Source organism: Jaculus jaculus, chromosome 19, assembly GCF_020740685.1.
Source record: "Jaculus jaculus isolate mJacJac1 chromosome 19, mJacJac1.mat.Y.cur, whole genome shotgun sequence".
In the NCBI taxonomy this organism is placed as follows: Eukaryota; Metazoa; Chordata; class Mammalia; order Rodentia; family Dipodidae; genus Jaculus; species Jaculus jaculus.
Window position 1 is genome coordinate 36200540 of NC_059120.1, and position 21976 is coordinate 36222515.

The 21976-nt window shown below is 42.5% G+C and overlaps 1 protein-coding gene across 2 annotated transcripts in view; it reads right to left on the reverse strand.

The window, feature by feature from the left end:
• Nucleotides 1-3073: 3073 nt before the first annotated feature.
• Slc22a15 (solute carrier family 22 member 15) overlaps nucleotides 3074-21976 on the reverse strand; it is an 81360-nt gene continuing 62457 nt past the window's right edge. The window contains exons 9-12 of one of the 2 annotated variants that reach the window (XM_004667525.2): nucleotides 18290-18410; nucleotides 7952-8024; nucleotides 5019-5207; nucleotides 3074-4712 (exon numbers count right to left, since the gene is read on the reverse strand). In XM_004667525.2, the coding sequence (XP_004667582.1) occupies nucleotides 4626-4712; nucleotides 5019-5207; nucleotides 7952-8024; nucleotides 18290-18410 (470 nt within the window). In that variant the 3' untranslated portion in view covers nucleotides 3074-4625. Of the gene's footprint in view, nucleotides 4713-5018; nucleotides 5208-7951; nucleotides 8025-18289; nucleotides 18411-21976 lie in introns of those variants that run through there. The other variant, XM_045138425.1, reaches the window with a different exon arrangement.

Sequence of the window (21976 nt, forward strand, 5' to 3'; positions counted from 1 at the left end):
TTTTCTCAGTCTTTTTGTAGCTACATAAATGGTCATAAGGTCTTTCTCCTCTGGTGTACTACACTACATTTTCTTCTGTGCCAATGTTTTCCTATTTATTTATGGCCACATCTCCCTAATTTTGTTCTAGCCACTGTCCCACAAATACTCATGATTCCGAGCAGGCTCTGGATTTGTCAGATGCACATCCTGACACACTCCTCAAGAACAAAGGCAGAGGCTGGGTTGTGAGCCTTTGCTGGATTCACGAGAAGGATCACAAAATGCCTACATGGTTTGAAATGGCAAGCAAGGAAGGGGTTACTGAGAAGCAAAAGTGATGTAACAGCTCCCTGCAACAGGGAGGGGTCCTGAGAGGGGTGGCCCATGTCTACATCTTGTTTAGTTTGAAAACAATTAGTCTTTTCTAGCTGCCTTGGCAATTTATAGGCCAGTGATCAAATATTTGTATTAAGAGTTAAGTCCTACTGAAAAGTTGCATTTTAATTCTGGTGTCACAACTACTTTAGTATATATGTGTTGATATTTACTAACTGTCTTCATTAATGACTGACATAAAGTCACCAGCTCAGGTCATGGGCAATTAAGTACTATTCTAAAAAATTTAGGTTTTGTCATATGTGTTTTTGTTAATTGGATCATCTTTAAATATGTATATATATTATTTATTTATTTGTTTGTTTTGGTTTTGCGAGGTAGGGTTTCACTCTAGTCCAGGCTGACCTGGAATTCACTATGTAGTCTCAAGATGGCCTTGAACTCATGGCGGTCCTCCCACCTCTGCCTCCTGAGTGCTGGAATTAAAGGCGTGTGCCACCACATCCATATCGGCTCATCTTTAAATGTTAAAGAAAGCCTATCTTGTTTAAAAGCAGTCAAAAGACAAGTATTGGCTTTTTGAAGGGCCATGTGTTTTGTTTTCGTTTGCTGTGTGTGTTTGTGTGTGTGCACCCACGGTGCCCTGGCATATGTGGGGAGGTCAGAGCACAATTTCTGGTGCCAGTCCTTACCTTCTACCTTGTTCTAGCCAGGGACTCTCTCTTTCACTGCTGTGTCTGAGCCTGGGACTCCTGGGCAATTCTGAAGTCTCCCTTCTTGTCCTAGATGCCCTGGAATCACAGAGGACAGCACTACAGTGTCCAGCTTTACATGGGTTCTGGGATCCACACTCAGGGATTCACGCTTGTGCAGTGAGCACGTCATCCACGGAGCCATGTTCGTAGCCCAGGGCCATGCTTTTAACTCACAGATTCAAGAAACTCCAAGATGATTTTGTCCAACATACCATGCAGTGTGAAGATTCTGGACAAGCCATTAATAAGACCTGTGGACCTAAAGACCAAAAACCTTGGTATCTCTATTATGTGTTACATTTTTCTTATCACTTTCTAAAAAATATTCATTAGAGAGAGAAAGGCAAACTGAGAGAATGGGCATACCAGGGCCTCTAGCCACTGTAAACAAACTCCAGATGCATGTGCCACCTTGCACACCTGGCATACTTGGGTACTGAGGAATCTAATCTGGGTCCTTAGGCTTCACAGGCAAACTGCTAAGCCATCTCTCCAGCTGTTGTCACTTAGATTTTTTTAAAATTTATTTGTAAGCAGAGAGAAAGAGAGATAGAGAGAGAGAATATGGATGTTACAGGACCTCTAGATACTGCCAATGAACTCCAGGTTCATGTGCTACTTTGTATATTTGGCTTGACGTGGGTACCAGAGAATCAAACTTAAGTTGTTACATTTTTCAGGCAAGTGACTTACTGGCTGAGCCTTCTTTCCAGCCCTCTTGGCATTTGGTTTGTTTGTTTTCAAGGTAGGGTTTCTCTCTAGCCCAGGCTGACCAGAAACTCACTCTGTACTCCCAGACTGGCCTTGAACTCATAGTGATCCTCCTACCTCTGCCTCCTAAGTGCTGATTAAAGGAGTGTACCACCATGCCCAGCTTCTTGTCACTTTTAAAGAAAAAAAAATACCAAAACAAGCACTGAATAAAGTTTAAAAATTAAGACAGGATGCTTTTTTTAAATCAGTCACACAAAAAATATATTACCAATTATTTAAGAGTTTTCTCAGCCAGGTATGGTGACACATGCCTTTAATAGGCTGAGACTGGAGGTTTACCATGAGTTTAAGACCAGCCTGGGCTACAGAGTCAGTTCCATTTCATCCTGGGATAGAGTGAGACCCTGCTTCAAAGCCCCTCAAAAGAGTTTTCTAGTAATTTAATGGATGCACATACATATAATTTTACCATCAGTTTTTGTTAACAATTATCATGGGAAATAAAACCTGGGTTTTTTTGTTTTGTTTTGTTTTTGTTTTTTTGAGGCAGGGTCTCACTCTAGCCCAGGCCGACCTGGAATTCACTATGTAGTCTCTGGGTGGCCTCGAACTCACATCAATCCTCCTACCGCTGCCTCCCGAGTTCTGGGATTAAAGGGGTACACCACCATGCCCGGCTACCAACTGTTTTTGTGGAAAAAAGTCTGTTTTCTGAAGGCAGCAGAAATAATTATTAAACTTTTCTAAAGGACTACCCAGAAAGAAGCAAAAATTACAAATAAATCTGAAAAGAGCATCTGACAGCCACCTCAGCCTTAGTCAACACACGTAGCGGGCCTGGAGGTGACTGAGAGTGCAGACATGAAGATCGCGGCTCAGGCACGAACATAAAGCTGGTGGGGGCACTCGCGCCTGTCACCCCAGCGCCGAGGGCAGCAGAGGCAGGAGCGCCGCTGGTCCCTTACTCAGCTAGTCTAAGTGGAAAACAGCAACCTCTAGGCTCAGCGAGAAACTGTCTGGGTGAAATGAGGCAGAAGAGGGGTGGAGGAGGACGGCCGACATCCTCCTCTAGCACACCAACACACCACATACTACACACAAAATCATTTTACAAATCAGTTCAATGAAAACGTGTAACTCAATCTGGGCGTCTCTCTCCCCTTTCTTTCTGGCGGTCCCTTACTCACTTAGCCCCAAGCAGCAAGAGCTGCTGTGCTAACAGGGAAGAGGCCCCCAGCTGTCTTCATAGGAAGCAGAGATAACTTCAACCAACCAGAAACTATCCAGACATTATTTCATTGCTTTATTTTAAATACTTGACCATTTTACACGAGCTAGGAGTCTCCGTAAGTCCTTTTATTCTTCCTTTTCCAATGGTGGGCAGACAATTTTCTAAGAAAGCAAAGCAGGACTCCATATTTGGGGGTGTGGGTCAAACCTGCCTGGCAATGATGATCCTGGGGAGAGCTCCACAGTTTCCCTGAAGGCTAGAAACACGCGCTCACCGTGTTGGGGCCGGTGTCCTGGGCACAGCAGGGAACACAGTGGAGGTGGCTCCTGTTTACAAGAACCCAACACATAATCACAAGCATAAAGAAAAAAATGCTTAACAAATACAAAGACAGATGTGAATACTGTGAGCCAAGAAGCAAGCATGAGGGGTACCAGGGGCCTGTCTGGAGCCAACTGGGAGGCATGCCCCTAAGATTGCTAGAAGCAGCCACGGCCACACGCTCCCTTTGTCTCTGTGCTCTCCCTACTGCTGAGAGATTATCAGACATGGAAATTCTGAACACAGACACTTCCTTGGTTAGGGACATGAACTAGAGCCATCCCAGCACGTGGACTTCTGGTTCACACTCTTGACAGAGTTCAAATTTCATGAAAAATGGGTATTTTGCAACACAGGGTTTTAGGAAATTATATATGATTTTTGATTCATTTGAAAACCACTGAAAGCACTTAATAAAAGGTACATTTTCTTGAAATTACTGTACCTCCTGACTAAATAAGTAACCATGGGTAAAAAGAGTTTGAGTTCTTAAATGTCCAAATCTCTCATTGCACGTTGAAAACAAAAATTATGAAAGACAATCTTCTTCATTCCCTTATTTAAAACTGCATTTTTTCAAAGCTTCCAAGGCAGAACATGTCACTTGAGAACTGCCCTCCATATTACAGAGCTTTGCTGTTTGCTGTGCATGATTTTGAAGCTACTGCTGCTAGTAAAATCCCACAGGGGCATTTTCCTGGAAGAACTTTCTAGTGGTAACAAAAGAAATCACACCATGCGCGTGTGAAAGGGAGCGACCAGGCCACTCACTCCTCATCCCAGTTAATTGCTTTGGCGCATTTGGCTTTTACTGGTCAATCATCTCCGGGCCAAAGGCACAAGCTGAGAGCGAGCTGAGGCCAAGTTGCAGGGCATCTGGACACATCACCCTGCACCAGAAGATTCCTGGTGAGGAGAAGCAGGTGACGGGGGCAGATGAAAGATTTCTACATGAAATCTGAAGCAGGGCTGAGCTAATCATGGTAAAGTGGTGAGATGTGTCACATATCCACTCGGAGACGGCGAGGAAGGCAGGCCACATGATGACACTGAGACACCAGTCAGCCCTCCGGAATGTGACCAGAGGTCATGGCAGTGAGGTGAACTTCAATTCTGGACCAAGGAACAACCACTCCCTTGATGCAGAGATGGTCCCTCTGTTGGACACTCTTCTCCAACTTTCTCTGGTCCTGGAAAGTGTAGGTCCATGCTGAGTCCCACCTGTGCGGGTTCCAGCTTAAGGCATGAGCCACACTCCTTGGCTACTGAATGGGAGCAAGGGCTCTTCACTTGATCATGTGAGTCTCTTCGTTGGCATCATAAAACTCCTCTTCCTCACTCTCACTCCCTAAAGTGCTCATCTGGTCCTCAGGCTGCAATGGCAAAGGGACAGAGGTAGTAAAATGATGTCATGTTATTCCTAAAACGAGAATTACCACCCAGGTTTTCACCTGACAAATACATTTTTCTGGCATTTTTTCCCCCCTAAGGAATAGTCCCTAAAATGTTCTAGGGCTAGTGAATCATTAACCATCTTTATTTTCCTACAAATCAGCTGCTCTTAGATTCCAACCTTGTTTTCTATTTCTATTTTTAACCCAGATATTATTTTTTAAAAACCTCAAAACTATCCTCATCCAAACAGAAGATGGGAATAATTAAAACAGGCATCTCCATACCTGTGGCGGATCCAAGGTTTGCAGAGACAAGGCTTCCTCCCCCAGCCTTCGGTACGAGTAGACCTGAAGGTCAGAAAACGTCTCCAGCAAAGGGCTGTTCAGAGTTTCTGGCAATAACAAACTCAGAAGGCCAGAAGTCAGGCCAGTGGCTCCAAACACAATGAAGGGCAGAGACCATTGCACATACTTCTGTGGGGTCAGGGAGGAGAATGAAAACAAGCCTGTGTCAGTTTCCAAAGAAGATGACATCTGTAGTCTTATGACTAAAAACTGACACGTTTACTTTCAGTTAGTGCTGTCCTACTAGAATTTTCCATAGACCATGTCTGCTTCACTCAAAGAGAATGACCCTGAGCAATCACAGGGTTCCTTGGGCATGCAAGCACGGGCTGGGGTAAATCAGGTGGACCATCCAAGGGGAGATTGGCTAGTGTATAGCCAGGCAGGCCCACAGGGCCAGAGTTCACTGGAGCTCTCACCCACTGGGCTCCATTCCAAGGAAGAACCTTGTAACATTGCCATCTCCACATTCTCTTCACATAAGAGGCACCCCAAATTATTAACTGACAATGAACTTTGCAGTTCTCAGTTGTTCTCAGTCCAACAAGCCCACTGTCTCAACACCACAGCTGAGAGGCCCTAGACTAAAGAGGTAAGCTCTCTAAGAAGAAAAGCCATTTACATATGTCTGATAAAGCACTTAAGAGTGAGATGGCTATCCAAGCAAATGCTTTACAGACTCAGCAGCTATTCTTAGGGAAAGTTAATGTTTTCTTTCAATACAAACCAGTTTAGAGATGATCCAAGAAATGGTTGGGGCCCATCAGAGCAGATGACATTCTGATCTTTTTGTACAAAAGGTGTGAGGTTTTATGATCTTTCAGTCTGTGTTTCCAAATTAGACTAATTAGGATTTCCCCTGTAAAAGGGTTTTTTCTTTTTCCGATTTTTCAAGGCAGGGCCATGCTGTAGCCTAGGCTGACTTGGAATTCACTTTGTAGTCTCAGGCTGGCCTCAAACTCACAGCGATCCTCCTACCTCCACATCCCGAGTGCTGGGATTAAAGGCGTGTGCCTTTTAAAATGAAACCATGACCAAGAAGGGAAGCCTGTGGGAGGGTAAAAGAGAGCGCGCAGGACAGCAGGCAAGGCAGCAGTGGGGAGCTGTCATCTTAGCCCTGTGTGCAAACACTGGCCCTGCCCTGGGGCACTGCTGAAGTAAAGCAAACACAGCACTGGTCTTCCTCCCAGGACAGCATGGTGTTGGATATCATGTTCCAAGTCAGCCATCCAATGTCTGTTTAGAAATATACACTTAAGGTCACACAGTGCTGAATAACACATGGAGCAAACCAGAACAAAATTACTGTGACGCGAAGCTGAGGAGACAACATGGAGAGAAGCTCAGAAAATGGAATTGATACAACTCCAAAAAATCAAAAGGCCACAGCAGCACTCCAGAGACATCCATGCTACGAAGTGGTTGAGTTGAGCAGCTGGAGTAATGAACAAACTGTCTACCAGAACAGTCTACAAGCCCCACACCAAATCTCGTCACCTTTCAACAAGTCTTGGCTAGAAAGTCACAAGTCATGCTGTATGGGTAGGGAGGGTCTTGTGGTTATTTTCTTAAAGGGGAAATTCAGCAGACACAGACAGTTTAAGCAGAAGTTTACGTAGCAAAGCAAGTACTCCCAAAAAGAGCCTGGGGCTGCCCTAGCTGGGAAAGCAGCACTGTGGGTTCTGTGTTGTGGATTTTACAGTTTTTAAATTAATATTTATGAGGTGTGTGACCTCATAATACTATAATATACGATATTAATATAATAATATTCGTGGGGTGGTGTGACCTTTTATTCTCAAATTCTGGTGGATCAGATATCCTTTCTTAAGGTATTTCTTCTCACAATTCCACAACAGGTCATGGATGTGAGTACAAAAACCACTATGTAAATGATACTGTAATGTAGCCAAAGACTTCTGAGAATATAGACACTTTGTCAGTGTGCCCGTGTGGGGAATACCCTGGCACCTTCTTTTCTGGTCTAGAGGGAACAATCTACCTGTAGCTTTAAGGACATTTAACCACAAAGGACCAACCTAACTGCCCCCTGCCCAACAGGGGAAACACTAAACTTTCTTGGTTATCTCATATCTGATTCCTTTTTACAACTGCCCAAGGTCCCATGATCTCATGACAGACTGTTGGTTAAGACATTCTGTTATTTTTTTAAATTGAAGCTTTATCAGGAAAGCTGGGGTCAGGGTTTTAGGAAGAGTGCAGGCTGTGTGAACAGGCAAGGCTTGGGCCGCCTTCTCGGAGCCGTTTATCAAGCAATTCATCTTCTACCTAACAAGACCAAGGAGAGACCTGCATAGGTTCCTGGGATCTTTCAAAGAACTTTAACATCTGGAGGATTTTAGAGTGTCATTTGGTCCCCCACCACCCCTTGTTTGGATGACAAAACTTAGAACATGCCAAAAAAAAAAAAAAAAAAAAAGTGAACAAACACACTGCCAGGCAATGTTTCTCCTTCAATTTCCTTCTTCAAGTGTGCCTTTGGGGAAACACTTCCTGTCTCTTTAGCACTTTTCATCTTTATAACACGGATGACAAGGCCCACTTTATACAGCTATTACAAGAGTTGCTTGCAGTTAAACACATGAAGTGCTTAGCATACAGCCATGACACACTAGAAGCTTATGAATGGAAACAGCTGACCCTCCAGTGAGTAAAAACAAATCAACAATCAGATTCATCAGGGTAAACGTGCCCATCTATCCACCCTGACAGTACCCGGTTCTTTATGTCAAAGGCACAAGATTCACACTCTTGTATGCTACTCTTAGTTGATGCCTGTTTATTACCCCTTTCTACGTAAAAGCACAAGAAACTTCCAAACCAAGGAACAAAACAAGGAGGTACAAACTAACCAGTGAGGGGACAAAGGGGGCAATGATCCCCCCGACTCGAGAGAACATGGAACAAGCTCCAAGCCCAACATTCCTGAAAAGCAGAAGAAAAAGCAAATAAGTAAGTCAATAAAACAAAATCAGTAAATTCTAAGGGGACAATTTAAAGATCCTGGAGAGGGGTGGTGAGGCACAAAATGAGTCCCGAATAGTCTACTCCACAGTGGAAGCATGGGATCCTACAGACCAGTGCTGCCTAGTAGAAACTTCTATGAGGCTGGACATGTTCTGCACTGACACCATCCTGTATGGAGGATACCAGACACATGAAGCTACCAAGTACTTGAATTGTATATGTGAGGATAAATACATGCTTGAAGCAATGTCTTGCTATGTAACCTGGCTGGGTTGGAACTTGCCATATAGACCAGGCTGGCTTCAATGTGTGGCAATGTCCCTGCTTCTATCTCCCAAATTCTGGGGTTCTAGATGTGAGCCTCTACGTCCAGTAGGAACTGATTTGTAGATTCAATTTTTTTTAATTATTTATTTATTTATTTGAGAGCGACAGACACAGAGAGAAAGGCAGATAGAGGGAGAGAGAGAGAATGGGTGCGCCAGGGCTTCCAGCCTCTGCAAACGAACTCCAGACGCGTGCGCCCCCTTGTGCATCTGGCTAACGTGGGACCTGGGGAATCGAGCCTCGAACCGGGGTCCTTAGGCTTCACAGGCAAGCGCTTAACCGCTAAGCCATCTCTCCAGCCCTGTAGATTCAATTTTAATTAACTGAAATAGCTACATGAAGATGGTAACTATTATGGTAGACAGGGTGTCTAGTTAGGATGATGCAGAAACAGGCATTTTAATATATCGCCTAATCTGCATTTTAGTTCTCTTATCAGTTAACACTGCCACAGACAGCAGCGCCTTAAGAATCGAATAGTCTACATTTAGGTAAAGGCAACTAATTATTAAAAACACGCATGTGTAAATAGGAAATGGCTGTGTATACATTATCGTTAGCCAGAGCATGACCTCTGTGGGAGGAGTAGACATAAAAGAGGTGGAGAGAGTGAGCGAGGGAATGATAATGTTTCTAGACAGGATGGCCATGCCGCACTCTATCTCAGCCCAGGGGTAGGTGTCCACACTGACTCTCAAAAGTGTCTGCATTTGGCTGACATGCCCCGACTCTGACCACCACCAGGCAGACAAAGGAGGCTCTAGGGACAATCAGGTAATGCGGAGACAATGGCAATCTGGTCTGTTACTTGGAAAAGAGATTTTAGATCAACAGGTAGAAAGCACCCTTAAGTTTCTTACGTGGCTAAGGGGAAAAAGATCTCTTGAGGAAAGCTCACCCACAAGCTCAGGGAAGGGCAGGCAGAGAGCGTGTGCCCAGTCCATGTGATGGAGGAGCAAAGCTTACACTGCAGCCCCACCCTCAAAGCTCGGGTTTGTTTGTTTTTGTTTTCAGACTTATTTTATGAGAGGAAATTTAGGGTCAAATGTATATTTTTGTGATATAAGCATGTCCAAAATCACTTTACCAACTAATTAAATTTGATATTCACTTATGACCATATGAAATAATTTTTTAAAATTTTTATTAACATTTTCCATGATTATAAAATATATCCCATGGTGAAATAATTTTTTAAATCTACTTTATTTATTTTGCTTTTTTGAGGTAGGGTTTCATTCTAGCCCAAACTGACCTGGAATTTACTCTGTAGTCTCAGGGTAGCCTCAAACTCACAGTGATCCGCCTACCTCTGCCTCCCAAGTTCTGGGATTAAAGGTGTGTACTACCATGCCTGGCTTATTTATTTGAGAGAGAGAGAGAGAATGGGCACACCAGAGCCTCCAGCTACTGCAAACAAACTCCAGAAGCATGTGCCACCATGTGCTTCTGGCTTACATGGGTATTGAGGAATCAAACCTGGGTCCTTAGGCTTTGCAGACAAGCATTTTAACTACTAAGTCATTTCTCCAGCCCTGAAATGATGGTTTTGTTTGGTATGATTTATTTATTTATTTATTTATTTTTGATCAGGGTGTATTGCAGCCTAGGCTGGCCTTGAACTTGATATATGGCTGAGGATGACTTCCTGCCTCCACCTCCCAAAGTGCTATGATTATAGGCATGCACCGCAATATCAGACATGAAATGATCTTTAAAAATCTATATATTTTGGGGACTTCCAGTTAAGATGGTGGTGTAGGTACCATGCGAAAGCAGCCTGGGGGTGGGGGAGCCAAAAAAAAAAAAACACCAAGCAAAATACACACTTTTACTAAAAAGTGAGGAGTATAGGAAATTGAAATGGCAGCAGAGAAGTAGGAGAGGTCCAGAGCATCCAGAGCATCCAGAGCCCGCACAGGCCGGCAGAAGCAGCTCCAGTGAGTCCACACGCAGGACAGCAGCGGCCACACCAGCCAGCTGCCAGGCTTGGCCTGAGCCGCAGGAAAAGCCAGGTGAGGGGATTTTCCACTCACACCGGAGCTCTCCACAAACTCAAGAAACATGAAGGGAGAGCGGCAGTGAACAACGGAGGAACAGATCACAAGGAAGAAGAACACGTGGAACAGAGAACTAGAACAGCATTGGCAGCCTCCCCTCCTCCACCGCCAGTGCCCAGCTCCAGCGAACAGAGCAGCGGTCCTGGGACCTGGCCAGGCCAACTTGAATCGACAGTGGGACCCAAGCAGAAGCAGCATAACTGGAACCCAAATCAAAAGGTAACTGGGATTACAACAGGTCAGTACCCACCTAATAAACCTGGTATATAGGCCTGAACCAGAAGTGCTAATTACACCTTCCATATCAGGATAAATTATATGTTAAATCTGATAGATGTTCAGATTTGCCATTCTTAAATAAGCTGTATTTTGGGTTTGTTATTTGTTGCTTCTTGATTTATAGTGGCTTTGTTTCCTCTTCTTTTAGACATTAGGGAAGGGTCTCACCTGGTCACAAGCTGACTTGGACCCTTCTAGAGACCAGAAATCTCAACCTCCTTGTCAGGATTAAGGGAGTGGGTGAGGCACCACACAGCCCAAGGGACAGACAGAGGATCTGGTTGTCATAATACTTACTCTTGCATAAATACTCTGGGCTTTTTTTTTTTTTTTTTTTTTTTTTTTTGAGGTAGGGTCTCACTCTAGCCCAAGCTGACCTGGAATTCACTATGGAGTCTCAGGGTAGCCTCAGACTCATGGCGATCCTCCTACCTCTGCCTCCCGAGTGCTGCTGGGATTAAAGGCGTGCGCCATCATGCCTGGCTTTCTGTGCTGTTTTTCATTAAAAGTGTACATTGTTTAGTTGAATTTTAGAAACTATCTGTATTTGGTTCCACTCAGCCTACTTGGATACTCTCATAACAGGCAAACCCAACACCTAGGGTCACTTTTGTAGATACTCTGAGAGTCTTGAGAGCCACACCTAGTGCCTTAAGCTCCTGCTGTGAAGATATATAACATCAGATGGATTGATACTTCTAATAAAACTGAGCTAACTATGGGCTGGAGAGATGGCTTAGTGGTTAAGAGCTTGCCTGTGAAGCCTAAGGACCCCGGTTCGAGGCTCGGTTCCCCAGGACCTACATTAGCCAGATACACAAGGGGTCGCATGTGTCTGGAGTTCGTTTGCAGTGGCTGGAAACCCTGGCATGCCCATTCTCTCTCTTTCTCTCTCTTACTCTCTGCCTCTTTCTCTCTCTGTCTGTCACTCTCAAATAAATAAATAAAAATTTAAAAAAATTTTAAAAAACTGAGCTAACTAGAAAATCCAATCATCAACTAATCCAGGATGCAAAAGTAAATACATTATAACACAAGAAACACCAAAAATGAAGACAACATAAATCCACAAAAAAGTATTAAGGCATCAGAAATGACCTCCAGTGAGAATGAGTTAAAGGAAATGCCTGAGAAAGATTTCAAAAGAATGATTATAACTTTGTTCAAAGAAGTCAAAGAAGAAATCAAAGGAATTAAAGGGGAAATCAAAGAAAACATAGGACACCAATTTAATGAAATAAAGAGGTCAATACTAGGCATAAATAAGGAAATAGATATAATGAAGAAAAACCAGTCAGAATTACTTGCAATGAAGAACACAGTTAATGAAATAAAAAACTTTGTAGAAAATCTCACCAGTAGAATGGATGAAAGAGAGGACAGAATATCTAAGCTAGAAGACCAGGTGGCAGATCTAATACAGGCCAACAAAAAGAAAGACAAACTTATAGAAAAGTATAAGTGGGAATTTCAAGATATTTGGGACACTATGAAAAGATGTTTGAACATAAGAATTCAGGACATAGTAGAAGGAAAAAAATTTCACCCCAAAGTCATAGTAGGCATCTTCAACAAAATCATAGAAAACTTCCCCCAAATTGGGAACGAGGTGCCAATGTTCCTTTAGAACACCAGCCAGACAAAACCTAGAAAGAACTTCTCCTTGCCATATTATAATCAAACTACCAAACACACAAACCAAAGAAAAAATATTGAAAGCATTCAGAGAGAAAAATCAAGCTACCTACAAAGGCAAGCCTATCAGGATTACAGCAGATTACTCAACACAAACTTTAAAAGCCAGAAGGGCTTGGAGTGATGTATTCCAAGTTCTGAAAGATAACAACTGTCAACCAAGGTTACTTTATCCTGCAAAGCTATCCATTCAAATAGATGGAGAAATAAAGACATTCCATGACAAAAGCAGGTTAAAGGAGTATTTGAAGACAAAACCAGCTCTACAGAAAATACTTGAAAGAACACTCCATGCTTAAGAAAAAGAAAAGCACACATATAAGGAACTGGGAAAAAACAAACAATACTCAAATACTAGTTAACACAAGACAGCAAAGGTAAAACCAGAAGAACTACAAAAGAGTGGCAAAAATAAATACACACCTTTCAATAATATCTCTTAATATCAACGGCCTCAATGCCCCAACCAAAAGACATAAGTTTGCAGACTGGGTTAAAAAGCAGGATCCTTTAATTTGTTGCTCCAAGAAACCCACCTTTCTACAAAGGATGGACGCTATCTTAGGGTGAAAGGTGGGAAAACGGTGTTTCAAGCAAATGGACCTAGAAAACAAGCAAGGATTGCTATCCTAATATCTGACAATGTAGACTTCAGTCCAACATTAGTCAAGAAAGATAAGGAAGGTCACTTTATATTGATTAAGGGCACACTCCAACAGGAGGACATTACAATCCTAAACATATATGCACCTAACATAGGTGCTCCCAAATTCATCAAACAAACACGATTAGAACTAAGGTCACAGATAACACCAAACACAGTGGTGGTGGGTGACTTCAACACCCCACTCTCATCAATTGACAGGTCATCCAGGGAAAGAATAAACAGAGAGGCATTTGGACTATATGAGATCATAGCAGGAATGGACCTAACAGATATATACAGGAAAATTTCATCCAAATGCTGCAGAATATACATTCTTTTCAGCAGCACATGGAACATTCTCTAAAATAGACCATATATTAGGACACAAAACAAATCTTAACAAATATAGGAAAACTGAAATAATTCCTTGCACACAATTCCTGACCACAATGGAATCAAACTACAAATCAATAGCAAGAAAGGCTATAGAGCATACACAAAATGATGGAAATTCAACAAAACACTACTAAATGATGAATGGGTCAATGAAGAAATCAAGAAGGAAATAAAAAAAATTAGAGTCAAATGATAATGAGAACACAACATACCAAAATCGCTGGGACAAAAAGGCAGTCCTAAGAGGTAAATTTATAGCTTTAAGTGCCTATATTAAGAAATTAGAAAGGTCGCAAGTAAACGACCTAATGCTTCACCTTAAAGCCTTGGAAAAAGAACAAGGCAAACCAAAAATCAGTAGATGGGAAGAAATAATAAAGATTAGGGCAGAAATTAATGAAATAGAAACAACAACAAAAAAAAACAATCCAAAGAATTAATGAAACAAAGAGTTGGTTCTTTGAAAGGATAAAAAAGATTGATAAACCCTTAGCAAATCTGACCAAAAGAAAGGGAGAAGAGACGCAAATTAATAAGATTAGAGATGAAAAAGGTAACATTACAACAGATGCCAGAGAAATTCAAAATATCATAGGGACATACTATAAAAGCACATACTCCACAAGTATGAAAATATGAAAGAAATGGATGATTTCCTTGATTTATATGACCTACCTAATTTAAATCAAGGTGAGATTAATCACATAGATAGACCTATAACAAGCATGAAGATCCAAGCAGTTATCAAAAATGTCCCAACTAAAGAAAGCCCAGGCCCAGATGGATTCACTGCTGAATTTTACCAGACCTTCAGGGAAGAACTAACACCAATGCTTCTTAAACTTTTCCAGGAAATAGAAAAAGAAGGAATCTTACCAAACTCCTTCTATGAAGCAAGCATCACCCTGATACCAAAACCAGGCAAAGATAGAACTAAAAAAGAAAATTACAGACCAATCTCCCTCATGAACATAGATGCAAAAATTCTCAATAAAATATTGGCAAACAGAATACAAGAATATATTAGAAAGATCATTCACCCTGACCAAGTAGGCTTTATCCCAGAGATGTAGGAATGGTTCCACATATGCAAATCGATAAATGTAATACCTTATATAAATGGACTGAAGGACAAAAATCACATGATCATCTCATTAGATGCAGAGAAAGTGTTTGACGAAATCCAACATCCCTTCATGATAAAAGTCCTACAGAGACTGCGAATAGAAGGAACACATCTCAATATATAAAGGCTATTTATGACAAGCCTACAGCCAACATATTACTAAACGGGGAAAAACTGGAAGCTTTTCTACTAAAATCAGAAACAAGACAAGGGTGTCCACTGTCCCCACTTTCATTTAATATAGTACTGGAAGTCTTGGCTATAGCAATAAGGTAAGATACGCACTTAAAAGGGATGCAAATTGGAAAGGAAGAGATCAAGTTATTTGCAGATGACATGATTCTATATACAAAGGACCCTAAAGACTCTACCAGCAAACTGTTAGAGCTGATAAAAACCTATAGCCATGTAGCAGGATACAAAATAAATACACAGAAATCAGTAGCCTTTATATATGCTAATAACAAACACACAGAGGATGAAATCAGAGAATCACTCCCATTCACAATTGCATCAAAGAAAATAAAGTATCTTGGAATAAACCTAACCAAGGAAGTAAAGGATCTTTACAATGAAAACTATAAAACACTCAAGCAAGAAATTGCAGAAGACACTAGGAAATGGAAAAATATCCCTTGTTCCTGGATTGGAAGAATCAATATTGTGAAATGGCAATCTTACCAAAAGCAATGTACGTATTTAATGCAATCCCCATCAAAATTCCAATGGCATTCTTCACAGAAATACAAAAAACAATACAAAACTTCATTTGGAATCACAAAAAAACTTCGAATATCTGAAATAATACTGAGTAACAAAAATAAGGCTGGTGTTATCACCATACCTGATTTTAACCTATACTACAGAGCCACAGTAACAAAAACAGCATAGTACTGGCACCAAAGCAGACATGTAGATCAATGGAACAGAATAGAGGACACAGATGTAAGTCCAGGTAGCTATAGCCACCTGATATTCGATAAAAATGCCAAAAATACTCATTGGAGAAAAGATAGTCTCTTCAGCAAATGATGCTGGGAAAACTGGTTATGTATCTGTAGAAGGATGTAAATAGATTCTTCTCTCTCTCTGTGCACAAGAATTAAGTCCAAATGGATTAAAGACCTTAACATCAGACCTGAAACTCTGAAACTGCTAGAGGAAAAAGTAGGGGAAACCCTTCAACATATTGGTCTTGGCAAAGACTTTCTGAATATAACCCCAATTGCTCAGGCAATAAAACCACAGATTAACCACTGGGACCTCATGAAATTAAAAGATTTTGTACTACAAAGAGCAGTACAAAAATAAAGCAAAGAGGCAACCTGCAGAATGGGAAGAAATCTTTGCCAGCTATATATTTGATAGAGGATTAATATCTAGGGTATACAAATAAATCAAAAAGCTAAATAATAAGAAATCAGTCAAACAAGCCAATTAAGAAATGGGCTATGGAGCTAAATAGAGAGTTCTCAAAAGAAGAAATATGGATGGCCTATAAGCATCTAAAAAAATGTTCTACATCCCTAGTCATCAGGGAAATGCAGATTAAAACTATATTGAGATTCCATCTCACTCCTGCCAGATTTGCTACCATCATGAAAACAAATGATCATAAATGTTGGCGGGGATGTGGAAAAAAAGGAACCATTCTGCACTGCTGGTGGGAATGCAATCTGGTCCAGCCATTGTGGAAAACAGTGTGGAGGTTCCTAAAACAGATTGATCTACCATATGACCCAGCTATAGCACTCCTAGGCATATATCCAAAGGACTCATCTCATTTCCTTAGAAGTATGTGCTCAACCATGTTTATTGCCACTCAATTCATAATAGCTGGAAAATGGAATCAGCCTAGATGTCCCTCAACGGATGAGTGGATAATGAAGATATGGCACATTTATACAATGGAGTCCTACTCAGTGGTAAAGAAACATGAAGTTAGGAAATTTGCACGAAATGGATGGATCTGGAAAGAATTATACTAGGTGAGGTAACCCAGGCCCAGAAAGCCAAGCATCGCATGTTCTCTCTCACATGTGGATCCTAGCTACAGATGATTGTACTTCTGTGTGAGTAGGAAAAGACTCAGTAGCAGAGGACAGTAAGCTAAAAAAGAGATATAAAGGGAAGAGAAAGGAAGGAGGAGGGTACTTAATAGGTCGGATTGTATATATGTAAGTAGAAGAATAGATTAACATGGGTGAAAAGGCCCAAAGTGAGGTCAGGGGAAGAGATTGAATAAAGGAAATGTGGAGGGAGGGCTAATCGAAATCTAAGAGGACATAAATAAATCATATGGAATCCTCCGGTTTTGGACAATGGAACACTCAGGAGCCATAGATCGTTGCTAGAAGATTTTCAGTGGCAGAGATGGGATACCTTCCAGTGACTGTTGGCCAGGGAGGCCCCTGATGCCCCCAAAACATTATAGGCCATTGCTGAGACACTTGGTTTCCCACCAGGAATAGATAGTAAGACCCTATTGCTGAGGACTCCACAAACTTGGGCTGCAAAGCCACTGAGAAATCCTGTTGGAACTGAGCTGATAACCTCCTCCATGTAGACCAGCTGACAGAAAGCTGGAAGAAGCCATTCTACATGTAGTCCAATGGGAGAAAGAGATACCACCAGTGAAGATACTCAACAGTGGACACTGAAAGCCTTATAATTGGCCAGCCACGCCAAATGAGCCAACGGGTGAAATAGTGGCACATCTATCATGGTGCAAAACCAACTGCCCTCCAATTGGACTGGAAGCCCGCTCCATGGGAAGGAATATATCCCTGATACTGAAAACTTCAAACAGGGGTAGTCATGAGCCCTAGGAGTGGAACATCTGCGGATGTCTGGGTAAATGTATACACTATGCTTATCAATCTGCCCAGTAAGCATTTCTTTTAATATTCATACCCTTATATTAATGCTACTCTCACTTTGGGTAGAGAATCTTCTCTTTTCAGATGGCAGTGACCTTGGGACGACTCAGAAGGTATCATAGTGCTGGAAAGAAGTGACTGGAGTACTGAGTAACATCTCGATTATACCTTCCAAGGCTCAGGGTCTAATGCAGAGGAGGTGGTGGAAAGAATGTAAGAGCCAAAGGAAGGGTAGGACTCCTTACAATGTGCTCCCTTCAGACATAAAATGGCCTGGATATCCATGACCTCACAGTGCCTGACACTACCTCCACAAGACCATCATAAGAGGAGGAAAAGATAATGACATCAAAATAAAAGAGAGACCGAGATGGGGAGGGGATATGATGGAGAATGGAGTTTCAAAGGGGAACATGGGGGCAGGGAGGGTATTACCATGGCATATTTTTTATAATCATGGAAAATATTAATAAAAATAGAGAAAAAATAAAAATAAATCTGTATATTTTGTGAGGAAAGGACCTTGTGTGTTATGTACCTAATCCTGAATGGGTGACTGAATAAGTGAAATCTACTCCTGGCCCTGTTTGGGTGATGGGCTACCTCCAGGTACAGCACTCTATATTTGGCACAAGGGTACTCAGCCACGCAGACAGCTGGCTGGCTCCAGACAGGCTCTGCTCAGCCACTGCCTGCTGCGACTGCTGGCTTGTGCTGATTGCCGATGCAGAGGCCGGGGAGGCCACCTCGGCTCGTGCAAGCGCAGTCAACAAAGCCCAGGAGGCATGAGGGACTCACCAGCATGAGATCCATACCTGATGATGGTGGGGTAGAGCTCTGAGGTGTAGATATAAACAATATTAAAGGCAGCACTGATTGTCAGCTTCCCCAGCAGGGACAAGGAATGGCTGTTCACCACGGCAAACACACCTGTGTCTGAGGAAGACAGGGCAACACTTGTGAGCACCAGTCCTGTGAGTGATACATGTCACCGCGAAGAGCAAGAGACATTCATGCTGATCTCAAACAGCAATGAGGTAGGATGCCGTTCAAAGAGGGTTTAGCCACCCCTCCTTCTCCACACAGTATCTTCTCTGTCGTGACTCTCTCTCCCTGTGATTGGACACACTGACAGTCCTTGAGTGAGCTGCTCATTCCTGAGAGGCCCCTGAAACTGCATGGCAGAGCATGCACATCACCCCTTCTTCCTGAGCTCTCCCTCGGTGGGTAAGATTGGTGGGTTGGGCCTTCCCTGATGGACCCAGGCAGGAGAGAGTCCCAGGTCTGTCTATCTGCAGTTCTCTCTTGTACCACGATGGTGGCGTTTGCAGGCTTTCCTTCACTGTGAAGAGTACCTCAGGTCATCTGCAAAGGAGAAGGCTTATTTTGGCTCAGAGGTGTGAAGGTCTCACCGTGACTGGCTGGCCCTGTTGCTTTGGGCCTGTGGCGAAGGTGGCCAGGAAGCAAGAGAGGAAGAGGAGGGCCAGGACCCCAATATTCCCTTCAATGACAAGCCCCCAGACACATGACTTCCTTCCATTAGACCTTACCCCCTAAGAGTTACACCACCTCCCAATAGTATCCTGGGTTTGGAGACCAAGCTTTTAGCACACAGGTGTTTTGGGAGACATTTAACATCCAAAAACTGGCAGTATTCCATTGAGAAGGTAAATAATCATCTTGTTAAAATATTGACAAAAGATAAGACATTAATGTTTTTTGTTTGTTTGTTTTTTGAGGCAGGCTGACCTGGAGTTCATTATGTAGTTTCAGGGTGGCCTTGAACTCATATAATCCTCTTACCTCTGCCTCCCAAGTGCTGAGATTAAAGGTGAGGGGCCACCATGCCTGGTGACATTAATGTTCTTTAGTAAACAAAAGATGACAGATTGGAAACTTATAATCCTTCATCCTTCCAACTTCTTGTTTATTACTACTTACTTAAGAGTATTAATCGGTAATTATATTTCATATATATTTTTAAAATTTTTATTTATTAGAGGGGAGAGAGAGAAAAAGACAGAGAAAGAGCATGCCACAGCCTCTAGCAACTGCAAATGAACTCTAGATGCATATGCCACCATTTACATCTGGCTTACGTGAATTCTGGAGAATCAAACCTGGGTCTTTAGGCTTCTCAGGCAAGTGCCTTAACCGCTAAGCTGTCTCTCCAGCCCATATTTCATGATTTTTTTTTTTTTTCTTTTTTGCTAGGGTCTCACTCTAGCCCAGGCTGACCTGGAATTTACTATTATGGAATCTCAGGCTGGCCTCGAACTCCAGGCAATTCAACTACCTCTGCCTCCTGAGTGCTGGGATTAAAGGCGTATGCCACCATGCCCGGCCATATTTCATATTCTTAATCTGATGAAAAAATATAATCGATGCCAATTTATTTACTTACCAAAATGCTATCAATGGCTCTGTGGTTCTGTCCTTTATGAACATTACGCTCTGTGAGCTTATGCAGCTTGTTACCTGTTGAACAGACTGAGCCGCTGAACCTGTTGTCTTTGCCGTCCATATGCCTCTACCTTCTAACCAGCAAATTTCTCCTCCTGAGAAGACGTTTCTCAGGCCAGGCTGTGCTTGCTCCCTTCCCAGAACACTACCGTTTCTATTTCCTCAGTACCTCCCTATGTGCTGAAGCTGCTCCTCCTGAAGGCCACAGCGGTGTCCTTTCCTTGTCCTCGGCGTTTATTCCACACAGAAAGCTGCTGTCTCCTTCCTTGGGACTATGGCTCATACAAACTCTTCCCCTTATACTGCGAGTGAGATGGCCTACCCCAGTTTACCATTGACTTGACTGGCCCACCTCCGATGTTCTCTGTGATTATTCACTTTTCATCTTTTTTGAACAGAATATATTTCAAAGCACTCCAGGCTAAGTGTGGTGTCTTGTTTTCCTCACAGCATCTCTCATAGGACAGGACACACTATTGTTCACTAAATATTTGTGGAACTAAGAAGTGGAGGAACTCACTCGGGATCAATGTGATGAAAAGAATTTGTGTTCATGTTTTCTCAACTTCTAGGAAGGAAGGCATATCATATGCTTCATTCAAAAATAAGATAGGTGGCTGGGCATGATGGCACACATCTTTTATCCCAGTACTTGGGAGGCATTGGTAAGAGGATCGCTGTGAGTTCGAGACCACCCTGAGACTATATAGTGAATTCCAGGTCAGTCTGGGCTACCTACCTTGAAAAATCAAGAAATTAAAAAAAACTAAAAATTAAATAAAATAGGTTTCCCCTTTCCTGCATGACTAAGCATGAATCCTCATCTACATGTACATGGTGGTGTCAAACAGTGGCCAGGCATCTCACCCACATGGGGCTGCATTCTCCTCTCCTTCTGGGATATTTGGGGAAAGATGTTAGCTCTTGTAAGTATTATAAACATTTTGTCTTATTGTTTAGCTCATGTGTGGATGGGTGCTGCGTGTACAACAGTGTGTGATGTATGCTCGGGAATGTGCCCTTACAACGTCCGAACACACCTGCCTCACTGGGGGGGGGGGGGAGGGTCGCTTGCCTGTGGTGCCCGCATGGGATGTCAGTGGCATGCTCCACTACTCTTCCACCTGCTCTCATTTTAAGCTGAAGTCGCTATTTTCACTGTTTCCAGAGCTTCTACGGCTGCATCAGTTAGTTTTGGGGTCTCTCCTTCCTAGCAGGTTTGGGGGTTACAGGCATGCATGGCTGTGCTTACTTGTTTACATAGGATCTGGAGTATACGGTTTTACTTCTGTCTCAACTTGGTTCTCTTTAATTTCTTCTCCTTGCCTTACTGCTTTTCTTGCTATTTTCTTTACAGTGTTCTGCAGAATGGGAGGATAGATACCTTGATCTTAAGGAAAAGCTATTCTTTCACTAGTAAAGGTATTGATTACAGGGCTTCCCTTGAATCTCTGTCAGGTAAGAAAATTCCCTCACCTCCTACTGCAAACCGTTTGATAATGAATGAGAGCTGATTTCTGCCAAGTGCCTTTTCTACTTGTATGGAATGACCGTGTGACTTTTCTGCTGTGTGGGGTTCTATATCAAATATGGTAAATGGCACCGACTGGCCTCTGCTGTGGGACAAGTCTTCCTCAGTTACAGGACCTTTTCCCCTCTTACGCCGTGCTGGATCCAACTTGCTAAGATCCCATCTGTGGCTCTTCCATCTATGTCACCACAGAATGATGCTGGTCAGTATTCTCCTGGTCTTGTAATGCTTTGCTTAGCTTAGGCCTCAGGGGAATGGCTGGTCTCATAAACTCAGCTGACAGAGTAGTTCTTCCTCTGTGATGTTCTGGCAAGTCTGTAGAATTGGTATCAGAGGATTTACCAGGAAAGCCAGAAAGACATGACCTTCTCTTTGTGGGAATTTTAGCTGCAAATTCAAGTTCTCTAGCAGACATGGAACTATTAAAGTTATCTACCTTTGCATAAGCATTCCTAATTTTTCTAAAGGATTACCTATTTTGCCTGTTCTAAATTTACTAGCATAAAAA